At 56.8% G+C, this 19,684-nt stretch overlaps 1 protein-coding gene across 1 annotated transcript; it reads left to right on the top strand.

The window, feature by feature from the left end:
- The first annotated feature begins 182 nt into the window (after positions 1-182).
- MSRB1 (methionine sulfoxide reductase B1) lies at positions 183-2,872 on the top strand. The gene is made up of 4 exons (XM_042037523.1): positions 183-289; positions 751-893; positions 1,004-1,118; positions 1,606-2,872. Exons 1-4 carry the CDS (start codon positions 235-237, stop codon positions 1,635-1,637), a joined length of 345 nt encoding a protein of 114 aa, XP_041893457.1. The 5' UTR covers positions 183-234; the 3' UTR covers positions 1,638-2,872.
- Positions 2,873-19,684: the final 16,812 nt, after the last annotated feature.

Below are 19,684 nucleotides of genomic sequence, written 5' to 3'. Positions count from 1 at the left end.
TGGAGGGGTCGGAGCGGGCCCCCCCCCCGGTACCGGGACCCCCCTGGTACCGCCGGGCCCGCAGCGCCCTCTGCGGGCGGCGGGGCGGGGCTGCAGGGGCGGGGCCGGAGGAGAGGCCAAGGGCGGGACACGGGGGGGGCTGGCGAGGGGCGGGACACGGGGCTGGCCCGGTGTATGGGCGTGGCGGGGGGCGCGGCCGGGCCAGCGGAACGGGCCGGGGCCGCGGGCGCAGCCATGTCCTTCTGCTCTTTCGTGGGGGGAGAGGTGTTCAAGGACCACTTCCAGCCGGGTGAGGGGCTCCCCACGGGGGTGCGGCCGGGGGGGATCCCCAGCGGGGCGGGCAGGGGGTGTCACCCGGCAAAGCGGAACCCTCCGGGTGAGCGTTTGAGGGGGGATTAGGGGGAGCATCCTCCACCCGTGGATCCGGCTGGGGGTCCCCGCTCTGCCGTCCTTGTTGGGCTCCTCCCGGTGGGGTGGGGGAATCCTTCCCGATTGGGGGGGGGGGGGGGTCCTGATAGGGGCTCGGGGGTTCGGTCCCTATAGGAGCCCCTTGGGGGGGATCTTGCCCTGTGGCAACCCCTATGGGGAATGGGGGTCCTGCCCCTCCACCCCCCTGCCTGGCCCTGGGGGTTCCGTGGGGGTCCGGCAGCCACAGCCCGGCAAAGTCCCACGTGAGTGTCCCGTGTCACCGCGCTGACGTGACCCCCCCGCTGTCCCCTGCACTGACCGCTCTCGTGCCGCCCTCCCCAGGCATCTACGTGTGTGCCAAGTGTGGCCATGAGCTGTTCTCCAGCCGGGCCAAGTACGAGCACTCGTCCCCGTGGCCAGCGTTCACCGAGACCCTGCACGGGGACAGCGTGGCCAAGCGCGAGGAGCGCCCGGGGGCTTTAAAGGTGCCGATCCCCGAACCCTTGGGATGTAACAAAAAAACACCCCCGGGCTTGTCTTCCATGAGCCCGTGAGAAAGCCGGATTGCTGCCAACCCCTCCCCTTGCTCTTTCAGGTGACGTGTGGCAAGTGTGGCAACGGGCTGGGCCACGAATTCCTCAACGATGGGCCCAAGAAGGGCCAGTCCCGCTTCTGAATATTCAGCAGCTCGCTGAAGTTCGTCCCGAAAGGTACCAGCTGTGGCTTGGCAGCTGTCCCAGCCCAGGGAGTTATTTTGGGGGCATGCTGTGTGCGCTGCAGTGCTTTCGGCAGCGTGGCTCTGGCAGTGCTGATAACACCAGAGAGCTGCTCATGGACTAAATCAGGCTCAGCCTGCTCAGCTCAAGGCTCCCCGACCTCCCACTGGAGCTCCTGGGTGTGACCACGGGTCTCCGTGGGTTTGAGGGGTGGCTGAGCTTTGGGGGGGTTCTCTGGGGGTGCAAAGAGAGGGCAGAGAGCCCCTGTGGTGGCACTGAGGGGCTGGGGGGGTTTGCTGGTCACTCCTTGGGGAAGTTGCCCAAGAAAAGGCTGTCGAGGAAAGGCCGCAGGAGGCCACATTCCAGGCGGCACCACAGCCATGAGCTGCTGTCCTGCTTGTCAGGTGATGATGTGTAGCAAAACTCCCAAATAAAAAGGTTCTGGAGGAAGGAACATGAGCCCCAATTGTTCCTTTTTTAGGTAAAGCTGAAAATGACCTGAAGGAGAAATAAGCGAGCTGCTGCACCTGGCACTGCCCTGCGCTGATCCTGCCTTCGCTCCTTGGGGTGCACTGTCCTGCCAAGGGCACCCACAGCAGCAGGAACTCCAAGGAAGCTCCTGGTTTCCCTGTTCTGGTTTGCCCCTGATGTCACGGTTTCCGCTTGATTTCCCTGCCAAGGTTTTATCCCCTGACTTCCCTGTCATGGTTCCCCATTTTCCCTGTTTCAGTTCCTCCCGATTTCTCTGTCATAGTTCTCTCCTGATTTCCCCATCACGGTTTTCCCCTGATTTCCCCATCACGGTTTTATCCCCTGGTTTTCCTTATCTGGTTCCCCTCTGGTTTCGCTGTCATGGGTCTCTCCTGGTTTCCCTGGTCCAGTTCCTCCTTGGGGCTCCATCCAAGGAGCTCCTGTGCCTGTGCTCCTGCCTCTGCTGAGCTCTGGGGAGGGTTTGCTGCTGACTTCAGCCGAGCCAGGACAGTCTCCAGATCCCAGCCAGGCACTGATGCAATCCAGGGTTGCTCCGCTGGCACTTCCAGGGAGTAGCGCGGGATTAGCTGAGGTCAGAGTGTGGGTTAATCCCTGGAGCTATTCTGGGCTGGGATCATGGTATGAACTGCCCTATATAAACCCTTCCAGGGTGCTGGGGCAAGGATGTTTTATGGTCCCACTGGGCAGCATCCAGGTGTTTTCCCCCTCTGCCCACCTCGCACACAGCACAGACGGTTCCACATCCGCGTCCTCGACTCTGCCCTGGCCTTACACCTGATTTAGCACTGTGTAATAAATTTCAGTGGCACTCAGGCTCCTCCTGGCTGTGCCCTGGTGGGAGGGAGGCCAGAATTGGGCCCACGGGCTGCGCTTGGCACCGCTCAGGCTCCGGGAATCGCGTCTGCGCTGCCTCAATGCTCCCAAGGGCTGTCACACTGATTCTCCTTAATTCAGCTCCTGATTCGTGGCCTTTCCTCCCTGTCCCAGAAGCCAAATCCTCCTCTGGAATTGGTACACAAGATCTTTAAAGATGGGGAAGGCTGTTGCTGACCCGTGGGGTTTAGAGGGGCCGCGCTGCCGGTGCTGTTCCGGTGCAGCTGCACTCGGGGACACACTGGGGGCTTTTCTCTCCATGTGTTTTGCCTCAATCCCATGGATCCAAGGGCACAGGGGAAGTTTGCCACACCACCTCCTGGAGCTCAACTGCTGGTCTTGTACCTCTTTCCATACTGAAAATAAAGCACTGATTCACTGTGTTGGAGTGTTAAACACGCTGGGAATGGCATCCCAGTGCCGGGGGTTCCTTCTCTGCTCTGTGGCTGCAGGGATGGGGAGCCTGGGAGGGGTGGGATGTGTGTGGTTTTACCTGGAATCTTTCCCATTACCTCAGGTTTTGCCATGGGAGAGGGGGATGCTGATGCATTGGAGGCCGCTGGGCATTCCCAGGGCCAAAGCTCCACTGGGAACATTTCCTTTTCACTCCACTTCGCACTTTTTCCCAAGTGAAGCTGATTTTAGCTTGTTCCAAGTGTGTTCTTGGTACTTCCTGGGCTGTCAGGATTTTCTGGGCGCAGGGAGCTGAGTTTCTCACCTGAACTTCCCCACATGAAGCTGTCTGCAGGACTGGAACCTACAACCCTTGGCCTCACAAGGGGCTCTTCACCCCCTTGGAGCTGGATACCAGATCCCTGGAGCCTGGAGGCTTGAGCTGAGCTTTGCCAGACTCCAGTTCCCTGCTCCAATGGGGTAAAGTTCTCTCTGGAACAGGAGCCAGTGCCAGCTCTCCCCCATTGCCCTCACCTCGGGTCAACCTCCAGCTCTTAATTATTCACCAGGTTCCAGTCTGAAGGTCCAAGCTACCTTTTCACTGACTAATCCTTGGATTTTAGGATATTAAGGGGAAATTCTTCCCTGGGATGGTGGAGAGGCCCTGGCACAGGGTGCCCAGAGAAGCTGTGGCTGTCCCTGGATCCCTGGAAGTGTCCAAGGCCAGGCTGGACATTGGGGCTGGGAGCAGCCTGGGGCAGTGGAAGGTGTCCCTGCCCTGGCAGGGGGTGGCACTGGGTGGGCTTTAAGGACCCTTCCAACCCAAACCATTCCAGGATTCTCCCAGGTCACGTGACATCCATGTGAGCCCTGGAGTACTGGAAGCGTGGAAGGATGGGATTTTTGGAGTGGTTTCCCCTGAGATGTTGCAGTGGGAGGAAACCTTGGGAGTGTCAGCGGTGAGGGGATGGCAGAGCTTCCTCCCACCGCGGGCAGCGGGTGCCAGGGGAGATCCAGCCGGGATCCCTCCCACTCCTGCCCTGCCCAGCAGCCTGTGTGTGCCTCGGGGATCCGGCCGGAATTCCACGCTGCCTTGCAGTTCGTGGATACAGGCACGGGAGGGTGCAAGTGCCTTTCCTAACCCTTCCAGGAAGAGCTGGGAAGGAGGAGGATGCTCCTGTGGGATCCCGTACATCCACCCCTGCAGCAACAAGGAAATATCCCCGGAGCCAAAAACCCCGGGATGGTTTAAATAGGGGTGGGACATTTTCATGGAAATCTGGCTGGAGATGGGATTTTAGTAGGAATATTAAAGACCTGAAGGTGGAGAGCTCCAGGCAACGCCTGATGCTGAGGATTCAGGATGCAATCCCGCAGGATGGATCCCATCCCAGCTCCCCGAGCACCCTCAGCCCTGGGCACCACAGGGTCCCTCCCCCTCCCCGGATCCCTCTGGCTGCTCGGGGCACTCGGAAATCTGCTCTTCCCTCCCTCACTCCATGGCCCGGGCGTTCCCTGTGCCATTCCTCCTCATTTAATTATCCCACTAATGACAATTCTGCCTTAACGAGAGGACTTTGCTTAGTCGGGAGCAGCCGCCCCAGCCCGGCTTTAACGGCACAAATTCAATTACGTTTCCAGGCCGACACAAACTTCCCTGATTGTTTAAGAAATCATTCATTTCCTCCCCCGTAGCCTCCAGCTGACCTCCCTTTAGAGTTTTGTCATTTTTTTCCCCCCACATGCCACGCACAGGACCTGCCCCTGACCCTCCTCGGGATGGCTCCAGCCGCCGGCAAAGCATCCAGAGCCCGCCGAGATTTAGATTAATTCTCTAATAAGACAACAAGCCCTATAGAAATTATGTTATCCAAGGAAAAGGAAAATGACCTGGAGGCACTCGGAAGCTCTAATTACCGCTATTCCTTGGAGCCGGTGCCTGGCTGCTCCTGCTCCTCCTGCACCCTGGAATTCTCAGACATGTTTCCAGTGGCTGCCCAGCATTACAGCGATGGCTCCTTTAATATTTGTGTCATTTTATTTAATATTTCCCTTTGATCCACACTTTTTCCCACTCTGAAAGCCCAAGACTCCAAAGCAGCAGTTTTGGATGGTTACACGTCCCTCGGGACAGGGAGCACAGCTTGATTTGGGGTGCTCTGGCACCATCGTTCCCCACAAACGTTGCCTTCATCCCAAGCTGTGCCAGGTCCCATCCCTTTGGTGGTCTCTGGAGCATCAGTTTGCTTCAAAGGGGTTATTTGGGTTCTTTTTGGGGCTGTGAAAATGCAGGTTTGTGTTAATTACAGGAAATAAAGGGATGGAAATTTTTAAAAATCCTACCCCGTCATGATTTCCTGGTGACACGGGGTTGGCAGGAGAGGAGCCTCCCATCACCTCACCTGCTCCATCCCAGATCTCACCTGTCCCCCAGCACCTCCAGCTGCAGCTGGAGAAAATCCAAGGCTTATTCCACTTCATTCACCAATAATAACTTCATGCCCCTGTCCCAAATCCACCTCTAGCTGGGCACTGGCTGATCCCATTCCCGAAGTTTGGTTAATCTCACCGAATCTCCCAGAGCCACAAGGTGGGGAAATTTGTTTTCGGTTTGTGGTGTGTGTTAATGAGGAGATAATGACTGGAGACATCCAGAGCGAGTCTGAGCACGCAGGAAAAATGTTTAGCCCAAGGAAAATTTTAATCCTTTTTTTTTTTTTCCCCTTCCCTGGTTGTCGAGATCCGACTTTTTAAGGCAATTAGTGAGGCTTTAGTTGTTAATCAGTCATACTTAGACACTCGCTTTGGGGTCTTATCTCCTGCTCCCAAGTGAGCATCGCCTCTAATCATGAGCTTCATTTTTGATGTGGGAAATACCTGTCCCAGGCGTGTTCCTGCACCGGCTGCACCAGGGCAGCACATGCGAGGTTCAGATGGAATATTAGGAAAATTTTCTTGTGGAAGAGGTTGTAAAGCCCTGGAACTGGTTGGCGCAGCCACCAGCCCTGGAAGTGTTTGAGGACATGTGGATGTAGCTCTTAAGGACGTGGGTTAGTGGTGACCATGATGAGCTTTAAGGTCTTTTCCAACTCTAACAATTCCATGAGTCCATGCCTGAAGAGTCATGCCCACCATGGGCTCCATGCCCACACCAACTGCATCCCAAATTTTTGAGGGTGGCTTCCTTCTGGGTATCCCAGCCTCTGCCTGGGGTGGGACTGATCCCCCCCACGCCGTGGGTGCCGATGGAGCCAGCATGGGAATGTCACAGCTCTGCTGCCCTCCCCGTGCTCCAGTGTGGAGCTGGGTGAACCCAAACCACATCACCCCCGTGGCCCTGGGGAAGGGTTCACCAGGGAAGGATGTTTCAGGCTGTGCCAGCATCACTCCAGCCTCGTGCCAGCATCAGTCTGGCCCTGGGAGCACCCAGTCAGGCTTGTGCCAGCATCAGTCCAGCTCTGCCAGCATCGGTCTGGCCCTGTCAGCATCAGTCCAGCTCTGCCAGCACCAGTTCACCCTGCCAGCATCAATCCAGCTCTGCCAGCACCAGTTCAGCCCTGCCAGCATCAATCCAGCTCTGCCAGCATCATCCCAGCCCTGCCAGCATCAGTCCAGCCCTGCACCAACACCGTCCAGCCTTGCCAGCACTGGTACAGCCTCATGCCAGCATCACCCCAGCCCTGTGAGCATTAGTCCAGCACTCCCAGCAGCATCACAGCCCTCCCAGCACCGTTCCAGCCCTTCCCCAGCATCATTCCAGCCCTGTGAGCATCCATCCAGCCCTGTGGCTGCTCCCGTGGCCACCCTGCCGTGCCACGACCCCAAACCCCCATGGTGGAGGCCGATGCCTGGCCAGGGCTCTCTCCCCACGTGGCTGCTCTATCAAACAATCCACTTGACTGTCTGCAGTAATGATTTGTTGCTTGTAAAGCTGCCGTGATTAACTACACTTTAGCCTCCTGGTTTCATGTCTTATCATGTTTCATCTCACACAAAAGACATTTACAGTCTATTTTCAACTTCAAAGCAAATGCTTCTTGCGTGAGCTTTAAGGCAGGCAAATATTTAAGCAGAACCTGTATGGCATTAGTGTCTCTTGATGTTCCCTGCTGAGTGAGGATGGATGGCTGCCCCAAAAGGCAGGTTTTTCCTATTGTTTTATGCACCAGTGATTAATATTTCATGTTCCCACTGTTACAGATTTGCTGGCTGGCACTGGCCTGCCCTGACAGTGCTTTCTTCATGTCTTACATGTCCAGCTTTTGTGCACTTGGATATAGGGAGTGTGACTCTTGGCAGGGTCCTCTGGGCTTATGGAAGCCTCCTGCCCAAATTTTTTGAATTAAGTTTGTCTCGATGATGTTAGGGAGGGTGGTGTGCTCTCCTTCCCCACCCACACCTCTGTCCTGTCCCTTCATGGAGCCCTTGGCTGCCCCAGATTTTGGGTGAGTGCTGTGCCCTCCCTCCCTGGCTGTGCCCCCACCAGGATGGGAACAGCGGGGATGGCACTGGGGGAATGGATCCTGCAGCAGCCAGAGGGTGAGGCTGGGTCCTGCCCTATGGAGCTGTGGGGTATGGACTGGGGTGAGAAGCTGCTCCCATGCCTGGTACCACCCACTGGCATCACCCTGGGCACTGCCACCACAACCTGGCACTGCCGTGGGGTTCTACTTCCCAGCTCCAGAGGAGGAAACACAGCGTTTGCACTGGATCCACCACCACTTCCACATCACAATTCCTAAAACCCCCACCAAATTCCCACCCAGCCTTGTCAGGGCAGGATGGAAACAGCCCAGGACCAAATTCCTCTGCTTTGAAGCCCCACTGGTGAGCGTTTGTCACAACATTAAATAGAATAAACCCAGGAACCATGAGGGCCGGCTCTGCTTATCCTCCAGCCTGGAGTTCATCTAATTCAATTAGCATGACCAGTAAATAGAGCTTGTTTTAATTCAGATGCAGGGGTTGTTGTGGCTCGGTCCTTTAATTCTAGGAGTAGGGGAGCTCTGGGAAGACTGCCAAGAATTTCTGCAGAGCCCACAATTGCTCCAGCACCGAAGGCTCTGGCTCTGGGTGCTCAGAGGCCACCGCCAATGATGTTTGGGATGAGGTGGGAGCTTCCCAGAGCACCTGGGAGGGTAAAAGGATTTTAAACTGCGTCATTATTGGGTGGAAAATAAAGACTTGAAAGCCACCGGGAGGGAATAAGCGGTAGAGTCTATTTAAAGAGGAAAAGCTGCGCTCGGGAGTGATGCTGGGGCCATGTGTCTGCAGGGCTGTGCTCATTCCTCTCAGATTATTTTAAATTTGAGCATCTTTTCTGCATCACAGTCTATCTTTGTTCCCCTCTGACGTCTTGGGATTTTATGGCCGGGGCTGTTCCTGCCAGCAGCACCACAGCTCTGCTGGAAATCAACTTCCCTGCTTTAAACCCAATCTCGCAGGCATCCAATTCAAAGCGAGGCTCCAAATTAGTTAATCTCGGATTAATTTAAGATGCTGGCTCGAATGGGTGATGCACCAAGGCTCTGGCAGGGATGCAACACAGGCAGGAGGTGCTGCCTCTCCCAGCACATCCTGTGTCTGTCCGTCCATCCATCTGTCCAGGTGTGGGACGCTGATCCATGCAGCTCCCTGCTGTCTGTCGGGATGAGCTAACCCTGGGTAGTGGGACAGAACTGGGGTGCTGTGCTGGTTTCCCGGGAATTCCGGCTGGAAAGGGGCAGAGTTTGTAGGTGCAGGTGTGCAGTGTGAGGTCGGTGAGGGGTCAGGGGCTGAAGTAGCCGGGGAGACCCCTCCAAGCCGAGCGAGGGGTGGTGCCAGGCCGGCACCTCTGCTTCAGCAGGGATTAAATGGGAGCAAGGAGAGGCTGGGATTTGCCAACACCCACCGAAGGGTGAGAGGGATCAGGGCAAGATGGATCCTGTCTTCAACTGCAGCTGCTCACATGTGTGAATCTCCCAAATATGTGAGGTATTTGTTTAATTTCTCCATTTGAGGCTGTGTCCTGATGCTTATCAAACCTGGGGCTTGGACCAAGGCTCCGAGGAGGAATTGTGCTCTCCTGTTAATCTAAGGCATAATTTAAATCCTCAAAGTTTGGCTCAAATCGAGCCAATGTGGTTTGTGTGGGTCACTGCTGGGGCAGGATTGTTTTCACCCGGGATTGTGCAGGATCTGAGTTTGTGCTTTGTGAGACAGAGGGGTGAGGGGGATATTTTGGATCCTGGCATCCCGGGGAAGTGGGAGCATCCAAAGGGAGCTGTGACCACCTGAGCTCAGCCTCGGCCAGGCTGTGAGTACCTCCCGATGCTTCCCAGGCTGTTCCCAGCATCCTGGGGAAATAATTCGGCTGGCGCCGGGGTCCTACTCCACCCGCCCGGCTCTCCCCGGGGACCTGCGGCTGAGCCGCGCTGCTGCTTCCCGGGAGAGCTCTGCCCGCGGCGCTCCAGCCCACGAGGAAGCTGAAATGACTGCAAACCATAAAGGAGTCTGTAAAATTAGCGGCTAATTAGCAGCGACTGCAAGGGTACATCGCACCGCGGGCCGGCTGCGCTCCCCAGCCCCAGACATTCGCATGCGCCCGTAGCCCTGAGCCACCACCTTGTAATTGAGAAATTAGGGCAAAACAAGGGATTTGTTGCTACAAATGATATGAGGAAATGGAAACATTTCCACTGGTGCATAAAACATCATCTCCCAGAAGAGCCCTGGCAAGGCAACATCTGCCTCCTGGCACTGCGGTCCTCAGGAGGGAAGGCAGAGCAGCAGTGCGGCCGTGGCTGCGCCTCCTGGCAGGACTCGATCCAGCAGTTGGCGAACGCGGGGCACAGGATGTAGCCATGGGTAGATGTGGGCTGGAACAGGGTCTGGTGTCCCCTGCCACCAAATCTATTGTCCCCTGCTGCGGCACGGAGGGACGGGCTGGCACAGCCCTCAGAAGAGGGAGGGGGATGGACCAACCAATAACCAACCAAGCAAAACCAAACAGAAAAAAATCCCATGGATCAACAAACAACCCCTGGACACGGGTTATTGTTGGTGAATTTCAGGGCTGGGATTTTCCCTTCCCTCTGCTCCGGTTGCAGGCAGCCCTGAGCCGGGCAGCCGCGGAGGGGCCGAGGACTGCAAAGCATTTGCTGCAGAATCTGAAGAATTTGGAGTGAAACCCCCAAAGAAATTAAGGACAGATGGGTTAGAGGGGAAAAAAAGAAACCCAAATTCCTTCTGCTGCTCAGTGCCTGCCTCCAGGGCACTGCTGTGGCTGTGCTGAGGGCAGGGAGGGATGGATGGATGGATGGATGGATGGGCATCTTTCATGCCAGGCAGCTGCTGTGAGGACACCAGAACTGGGCCCAGGGGATGAAGCTCCTGCAGCACCCAGGGCCATCCCCGCTCTGCCCATGGCTGACCCTGATGGCCCTCGGGGACTCGGGGCTCCTCTGGAGCTCCCTGGTTCCCATCCCACAGTGGAGCCGCTCCTTAAGCGGAGCAAACAGTTCCAGGCGAGGTTCCAAGGCCGGGCCGACCCCAGGGGCTGCCCGGGGTGTGAACCCCATCCCCACCCCCGTGTTTATGTGCCGTAATCACCGGGATTAGGAGTTTTCTGCTCGGGCTGGCGCTGGCAGAGTCACCGAACACCTGCCTGCTGACTTCAGCACCTCAGATATTTCTGATGCAATTCCTTTTATTCCCCTCCTAAAGCAAACGCGATGTGTTAATGGGTAGAAACGAAGCATAATTGTTCCTTTGTGTGAAATCAGCCGGGGGAAATCGAGGCAGTTTGGTTGCAAAACCGGAGCTGGAAACTGGTTTGGGACCCAGCTGGGCTTGGGATGGCCGGGAGAGCAAAACTCCTGTGGGGCTGCTGACGGGAGGAAAGGCAGCGGGCAGGGACGGGAAATGGGCATCCCCTCCTCTCTGAAGGTGCTGTGGGTAACGACTGGGGGACAGGTCCCGTCAGCAGGGTGTGTTTGATATGTTCCCATGTGCCAGGCTGAGGGAAACGACATCCAGATGAAGCCACCGCTGGCACTGCCGCGGCCGGGGTGGGGGACGAGGCCGAGTGTTTGCGGATGCGGCGCTCCAGATGCAAACAATAAGGCCAGCGGATCTTGATTTCATCTGTCAAGTAATTGGGCTGGAAGTCTGTGATGGTAATGACTCCACATCAAGCGCTCAGCGCTCACATGTGACCCGTCCCCGGCCGGGGGGGCGGGGGCTGCAGCCCGCGGTGGCCGTGATGAATATCCCCCAGATGTTCTCCCCCAGACGGTGTCCCCCAGGGGAAGCCAGGCCCACACGTGTGTTGTTAATAACGCCAAAGATCTGAGGTTAGAAATGACCACGGGGCGTTCACGTGAGCCCCGGGATGGTGGGGCCTGAGGGCTGGGCCTGCTGGGGGGCGGTGGGAGAGGGGCTGGGGGGGCTGGCCCCATGTCCTGGCTCTGTGCTTGGAGCTCCTAGCACTGAAGAGCCCCCTGACACCCCATCAGGCAGCCCTGGATGCTCTGGGGAGGCAGAGGATGCTCCGAGGAGCTCCGACAGCCATGAGAGTCGAAGATGGGGGTGATGCAAGAGACAGGGGTGCCCTGGGAGGCACATCAGGGCAGATCCTAAAGGCTTGTCCCAGTTCCAGGGATCACAGGCACTGGGCCCTGCATTTAAGCCCCTGACTGCCCTTGGGTTGTTGTCTCCAAAGCTCTCCAGCACTGGGATGCAAATCTCGTCTGTGGCTGCATGTGATCCCGAGGAAGTGCCTGGAGAACACCCTGGTTGCCTGTGCCAGGCTGCTCCGTTCCCCTCGGCACTGCCCTGGGGACTTGAGTCGTGGTGCAGGAGGGAATTATGGCATGGAGTGGGGTCTACCTGGGTTCCACCCCAAAGCTGTGATCCTAAAACCTGTTCCCAGCATTTTGGATTCATGTGTCTCCTGTTTTTATCTGTGCTCAGAAGCTGGGTCTGGTGGTGGGTGAGAGCCAAGTGGGGGACACCATCTCCATGTTCCTGTGCTCCCTCCAGAGAGGGCTGTTGGCGCTTCCCTTCTCCATGGGGCAGGGGCTGGTGCTGTTGGGATGTGTTTGGCAACAAGGGGAGGAACAGGTCCTGGGTGGATGAGCCAGGTCTGGGGATGGGACCTTCTGCTCCAGCTGACTCCAGTGGGGAGTGACAGGAGAGTCCTGGAGCACCAGCACCCAAATATTTGGGTGATCTGAGGTGTGGGATGCTGGTGGGTACCAGGAGGCCTCGTGATGTTGCTCTGGGGTCCCTGGGGCTGTCCCGAGTTGAGGAGCCTCAGGCTACCAGCGGCTTTGCTCCCGTCTCATGTTCCTGAAAGCTCCTGTCACCAGCCCCGCTCCAGACAATCCCTGGCTGGCGAGCACTGACCTGGGACAGGCCCGTGGGGACAGGCCCGCGGGGTCACACAGCACGTGTGGGTCCTGTGCTACGGGAACCAGATGCCAGCTGACCCGGGGAAGGGGATTCCATCACCAGGAGGCTTTGGTTCCTAAATGGGGCTTTTCCCCCAGAGCTTTCCCCGGGGTGTGGTGTGAGGGATGCCCGGAGGCAGATCCGGGTGCCGAGAGGTGTGTGGGCAATCCCGGCACCTGCGGATTGTTGGAGCACGAGGAGCTGCAGCCCTGGGGCTGGGGAGCTGAGCGTGCCGCACGCCCTCTCCCACTCTGGAGCCTTTCCAGCCTTTCCCTGCTGATTGCTCCAGCATGTGCATCCCAGATGATGAGAGATGAGCGGTGGATCGGCCCTGCCGGCTGGGTGGGGCTCTGCAGCTGGACCCGGACCCTGCCCTCGCTCCTGCGCTTCCGTTCTGCTCCTCGCTCCCGGGTGAGACCTGAGGTCTGGTTGGAAAGTGGGTGTTCTTCACCCGGAATGCGGGGTTGTGGCTCCAGCAGGAGCTGCTGCTCCCCGGGCCTTGGTTTGGCCAGCTCATCCCCATCCACTGCTTGGGGAAATGAGTGTCACAGGATCCTGGGGTGGTTTGGGTTGGAAGGGAGCTTAAAGCCCATCCAGTCCCACCCCTGCCATGGCCAGGGACGCCTTGCACTATCCCAGGTTTCTCCAAGCCCTGTCCCACCTGGCCTTGGACACTTCCAAGGATGAGAGCTCGAGGCTGGCGCAGGGAGTGGGATTATCTCTGTCTGGTGGGGGTGAAAATTCAGGATTCTGGCCTAAAGTGGGAGCCTGATCCTGCTGTTGCTACTTCTGAAATTCAGGTTTTAACTCATTAAACCCTGGAATCTGTGTTGCCCACAGAGGAGGTTTGGCTGGGGGTGCAGCTGGCCAGGGTTTGATCCAGTGCTGGGTTTTGTGTCCTTCTTTGACACCACATTTTTTCCTGTTTCCAAACCCCTTCTGAAAGAAAGACACTGGGAGCCTCCTTGCTGCTTCCAGGGAGCCTTTTGAGCCCTCCTTTTCCCCTCCATCCGTTTGAGACATTTTCCTTCAAACCTCACTTTGTGTTTCATTGTTGCTCGGCTCCGCTCCAGATGTTCCAATCCTTGATCCCACACCTTTCTCTCCCTTTGGCCACTGGATATTTGGCTGAACCAGAGCCAAATGAAAGCTACCCCCCACCTGTGCATGGAATTAGCAGCGGGCATGCCAGAGCTCCACAGACTCGTAAATGTAAATGTGGCCATCTGCACCTGGCAACAGGATTTTTTAAAGGCAAACAAGGAAAACACCCCCTGCTCCTAAATGGGTTGAGTTTTTTCCCCTGGAAAAAAAAAGTGAAAAAAAAGAGGAAACTTGTAAATGATTTGCTTGGAAAAAGCCATTTCCCACAGACTCGGGGAAGGAGGATGAGTCCCAGCTGCTTGCTGCTGGATTGGGAACAGCTCTGTGTGATTCTTGGCTGGTATGGGGAGAGTTTAGGACAGGATTCCCCAGCCCTGCCCTCCAAGGTGACAAGATGGGCCTGTCTTAGGGCACAGAGCCAGTCCCGCCTGCCCTCCTGGCTTTCCCACCGCAGTGCTGGGGAGAGCATCCTTGGGGCTGCCACCCCTCCTTTGCCATTCTCACTTCATGGGGTGCTGCTGCTCCAGGCTCCCCAGTCCCACACCAGTGCTGTCCCAGTGCCTTTGGCACAGCCTCCAGCCCAGCAGCAGGGAAAAATGCCCCAGGGGCATGGTTTTAGGCTAAAAAAGCGGAATTAAACCATGCAGTGACCCTATTGGTAGCCTGCTGTAGATGTATTTTAAGCAAGCAATTAGAGAACCAGGAAGTCCCAGAATGGTTTGGGTGGGAAGGGACCTCAAAGCCCATCCAGTGCCACCCTCTGCCATGGGCAGGGACACCTTCCACTATGCCAGGGTGCTCCAAGCCCTGTCCAGCCCGGCCTTGGATCTCACCTGCTGTGGCCAGGAGAGGTTCCCTGATGTTCCCCTCCTCCTTCGGAGCTGAGCTGGTGCCTCATTCCCCCACCCCAAATGACATTATTGATTTAGCCCTTCATGTGAGCACCAGGTGTTGGAACACCAGCAGGAGGAATTCCTGCACTCCCATGCATATTGACAGGCTGCTCCAGCCGTTATTGGGATGCTTCCAAGCTCATTAGGGAGATGTCTGTTTGCCATGTAATTAACTCTAAATGAGATCAGCAATGAATGTGTCATTATGGTTCCAGGAGTTACTGAGCTGGTAAAGAGCAGGTACAGAGCTGTCAGGACACCCCTGGCTGGTCAGCTGAGGCTCCTGGTGCAGAGGGATGAGCAGAGGTGCAGCAATAACTGCAGGATGTGAGAGGTGTTGGAGAGGCTGATGGTGGTGAGACCTTATTCATTCCCTGCCCAGGAAAGACAGAGGTGGCTCCAGTAATTCCACAGGCACTGATCCCACTTCATCCGTGGGATTTTGGGGCTGTAACATCCACCAGGGCATTAGAACCACTCTAGAACTCCCAATCCAGCTGTGGTCTGCAGCTGGACAGGCTCCAGGCCATCACCTTTGGCTGCACCCATCTCCCACTGCCAACACTGATCCCACTGTGTGGCATTGCCTGGCTCCTTCCAAAGGGGACTTTCTCCACTGGAAATGTCCTTGCTGCTCCACACATCCAGCCAGGATAAAGAAATCCCTCTGCTTCCACAGACCTGTGTACCCAGTCACTGGGTTACAACAAATTAAACACAAAAAAGTCACTTTTGTGCCTCCTCCCATCCCTGTAATTTTTTCACTCCCAGGATAATGTGAAATCTGTGTCCCCACCCATGAGGGCACCATTGAGGGAATAACTGCTCCCAGTTTGTGTAAGATGGGAAATGAGGAGGGGACTGGGCTCAGGGCAGGGCTGGGACAATGTCAGTCCCAGGGATGGGGTTTGCTCCGAGCTCTGTGGCTCTGCCTGCCCCGATAAAAATTGCACATTTAATGTATGTTATTTTTTAAATTGAAGCTTTAAAAAACCCAAACCAGTGGGTTTTTGGCTGCTTTATCCCCTTATTGGGATTATTTAAATCAAAAGCAGAAATGGGGGGAGGCTCCTTTTGTGACTCCAGCTGGATGGGAGCCAGCCACAGCTGCTGGAGCCAGAGGGTGACCGGGGGTCCCATGGTCCTGCAGGTCACTGTCCCAAAGTGCCATCAGGAGAATAACACAGAGCTGGTGCACCCACATCCTTTTTGGGCTGATGGAGGTCCCCCTGGCAGAACCCTCCCTCCTGGGATGCTGCTGCCTTCCCGAGCCAGAAGAATGGGTTTGTTCTGTCCACGCAGGCTCCACGTGGCTCAGCCCCCAAATCCCAGCGGAGACGGGGCTGGTGCAGGGAGCTGAGGTGACCAAAGGCGCTGCTGGGGACAGGAACAGCAGCTTGCTGGAGTTGGGGGGTGTTTTTGTTGCGCAAACCCCTCTCCCCCTCTGGGAACAGGGCTGTGTGCAGCTCCCCGGAATCGCTGCAGCTACGGGCAATTTTCTGTGTTTGAGTTTTGCAAAACCATATTAAGAAAAATCTCGCCCTGGCGCTGCTGGCTCTCCTCCAGGCTGGAAATTGCATTCCCCTGCTTGAAATTCCTCCCGGAGTTTCAGATGGAGAATGTACAACTTCACTTTCCATCTTGAGCTGCTGTCACACATTTTAATAACAGGGGCTGGGCTCCACCCCAGCGGTGGCCGCGTGCCAGGATTCTGGAGCGAACCCGTTGGAGCGGTTGCGGTGAGCCTTGGGATGGCTGTGGTGCTGCTGGAGCTGTGGCTCAGCCCTGGCCCCCCCAGCCCAGCTCAGCCTCTTGGAGTGAGGATGGGGATGGGGCTTGGTTTTTAATCCTTGGTGATGAGTTTTTGGTGTCTCCTTCGCTCCAGGTGAGGGGGAACTGGGTGTGGAGGGGATCAGCTCCATGTGCTGCACTCATGATCCGAATCAGGAGATGTGATCCATTCCTCCTCCTTGCTCACATCCTGATTCTGTGGTGTTCTCTGGCAAGCTCTGATGGCCCCACCTGGGTTTCTCCCTCTACATCCTGCCTTTCCCCACTGCAGGACCAGGAGAAATCCTCCTGCAATGTGACACTGATGATGGGTTTTTTCCCCAAAACCCAGTGGATAAACCTCAAATCTTGCCAGGTCCCTGGGGAAAGGCCTTTGCCGAGACCCCAGATGGGACTAGAGCAGGGTGGCCGAAGCTCCTGGTGATATCCCTGTCTGGATGACCCCATGGATACTCATGGTGGGGACCCCAGTGGAGAGTGACCCCATCTCACGGCCTGGTGGGGCTGTGCTGCTTTAGGGACAGTCACAGCGCTGCTTTTCCAGCGAGTGTCACCGTGCCTGAGGCTGGGGCATCCTGCATCCCTTGGGATGAAGTTTGCCTCCCTTCCTCGCCTTGCCCTGAGCTGCCTTTTATGGGCTGCTCTTTGAACCTGAGCAGTTGTGCTGTATTTGTCCAACACTCGGCTGCAATCAGGGAAACAGCCTCCCTAATTGGATTGGGACGGCCGCAGTAATTGGCTGTTTGGGAGCAGCCGTTTCGAATCAAGCTGTGCGCGCCTTTAATAAGTTTGCTCGCCTTTATCAGCCTGGCAAACTGCGCCATGGAGGTGACCTGCTAAATGATCCCCCGTGTTTCCAAAGCATTTTTCATCCCTGCTGATCCCCTGAGCTCTTTTCTTTCTTTCTTTGTAATAACAAACTCGGGGAAATCCCAGAAATCCCAGAGCAGCCACGCTGCGGCTCCCGCCTGCCTGTGGCAGTGGGCAGAGGGGGGCTGGAGGAGGGTCACGGTGCTGGGGGGGCCAGTGGGGCAGCAGCGGTGCCATCTTGCTGGTTTTGGGATGGGGGACAGGGTGGCCAAGGGGAGCACAGAGCTCAAATGGTGCTGTGCTGATGTTGCTGCATTTGGCCTCTGGTGGAATTTGTCATCTGTCCTGGATCAGGCTGGACCTGCCCCTGCTTTGGGACCAGCTCAGCCCATGATGGGAAGAGCTGATGCCACTGCTCTGACCAGGATTTGGCCACGCGCCAGCTCCTCCATGGAGCATCTCCCTCCACAGCTCCCCCTCTGGAGCCACCAGTCCAGCCATGGGGATTCCCAAGGACTGCTCACTCCTGTCAGGACCCAGGGAGGGAAGAACAACCCTTGTTGTGCTTCAGCGGAGACAATCGAGGGTGGTGAGGCCCTGGCACAGCCACCCCTGGGCAGCCACTGCCAGCCAAGGATACCAAGCACCGGGATAACATTGCAGAACCCATTTATTCCAACCAAAATGCTCTGATTTTGCTATAAACTTGCACATGAGCTGCTTGTCCTTAATTGCCTGAGCTGCCTGTCTGGTGGGGTCTGGGGTGAATCCAGGGACCCTCCTGCAGGGCCCCCCAGCTCTTCCAGACACGGGGCTGAGGTGACCTTGGGCACATCCCAAGCCCTCGGCGCCTGGCCCCAGCTGCAAACTCATGTTTTAAGCCTTTTTCCCAAATTTTGAAGGTGAGAAAGGAAGCCTCTGACTGCACTGTGGGGAGCTGGCAGTGCCAAGAGGCCCCGTGGCACCAGCCCTGTCAGCCCCCCACGCCGAGGGTGAGGAGGGTGAGTGCCCTGTGCTCCCCCCTCCCGCCTTCCCAGAGTCTCCCTGGCTGTGTTTGGACAGAAGTTTGTCAGAATGGATCTGTTCTTGCCAAACGTTTCCATTTTGACAAATTGGCATTTTCCAACAGCAACATTCCCCCTCCCAACCCAAACAGGGAGCTGGAGCCGCTCCCGCCTGGCGTGGAACAGCTCCTGTTTCCAATCGCTGACGTAAACCCAACACGAGCTGGCAAGTGCCACGGTTTGGATGCGTGTGTGTTTATCAAACTGCTCTGATAACAACTCCGCTTCCTCGGTGTCATCGCTCCTGCCCGGCTTTCCCTGGGGAACTTCACCCTGGGAGCTGGGAGGGATCTCCGCTTGTTCCCTCCCGCTGGAAAGCTCCCGGTGCGGGACAAGCGGGCGTTGAGCAGCCGGCGAGCGCCAGCCACGAGAGGGCACAAAGCCCTGGCCCCGCAGCCAGGCAGCCTTGTCACCGTGTCACCCTGCAGCCCTGTCACCCTGCAGCCCTGTCACCCTGCAACTGCATCACCCTGCAGCCCTGTGACCATGTCACCCTGTCACCCTGCAGTCCTGTCACTGTCACCCTGCAGCTCTGCAACCGTATCAGCCTGCAGCTGTATCACACTGTCCCCTTGCAGCCCTGTCATCCTGTCACTGTGCCATGCCACAGCCCTGTCCCCATGTCACCCTGCAGGTTGGTCACCCTGAAGCTGTATCACCCTGCAGCGCTGTCCTCGTGTCACCCTGCAGGTTTGTCACCCTATAGCACTGTCCCTGTATCCCTGCAGGTTTGTCACCTGCAGCCCTGTCCCTGTGTCCCCTTGTAGGTTTGTCACCTGCAGCCCTGTCCCCGTGTCCCCTGCAGGTTTGGTACCCCACAGCTGTGTCCCCACGTCACCCTGCAGTTTGTCACCCTATAGCACTGTCCCTGTATCCCTGTAGGTTTGTCACCCCACAGCCGTGTCCCTGTGTCACCTGCAGGTTTGTCACCTGCAGTGCTGCCACCATACAAGTCCCCATTGATGCCACAGTGGCCCTACAGAATCGTCACTGACCCCCAATCCAGCTCTGCTCCACCTTCTCCATCCCAGGCCGTGGATCCCCCTCCCCGCCACACTCCAGCTCTTGGGAGACTTGGGGGATCTAATTATAAAAAGAGTTAATTACATGAATAGGTTAATTAAGACACCAGCCTGGTGCCTACCTGGCATCCTGCACTGCTGCCGGAGCCTCCCTGGTGGGACCCTATCCAAAAACACCCACTGGAGCCCCAGGAATGATGAGAAGAGGAGGGAATAAATGAAAGAAATATTGATAGGCAAATGTGGTGAAGTACAGAGAAATGTGGGAAATCATGGGAAGACCTGAAAACATAGTGAAATGTGGGCAAGTGTGGTAAAAATATGGAAAAACGAGGGAAAAACAAGGGGGAATGTGGGAAAAACATGGGGAAACGTGGGAAAATAGGGGGAAATGTGGGAAAATAGGGGGAAACGTGGGAAAAAGTAAAAAGATGGAATATCATGGGGAAATGTGCAGTAACATGGAAAAACAAGCGGAAATGGGGGGGGGGGGGGGGGGGAAATACAGGGAAAACGTGGGAAAACAGGGAAATGTGGGAAAACGTGCCCTCCTGCCAGGCAGGGCCAGGAGTGCTGCCCTCGGCGGGGGCTGCTCCGTCCGGGTGACACCCACGCGTGGGGGGCCCCTGTCCCTGCGGGGATCCCGGCGGTGCCCCCCGCGTGCGCCGCGCCGCGCCCCCTCCCCG

Source organism: Corvus kubaryi, unplaced genomic scaffold, assembly GCF_017639235.1.
Source record: "Corvus kubaryi isolate FWS band 111438036 unplaced genomic scaffold, C.kubaryi_AGA036_p1.0 37387, whole genome shotgun sequence".
In the NCBI taxonomy this organism is placed as follows: domain Eukaryota; kingdom Metazoa; phylum Chordata; class Aves; order Passeriformes; family Corvidae; genus Corvus; species Corvus kubaryi.
This window is presented reverse-complemented; position numbering and strand designations above follow the sequence as displayed.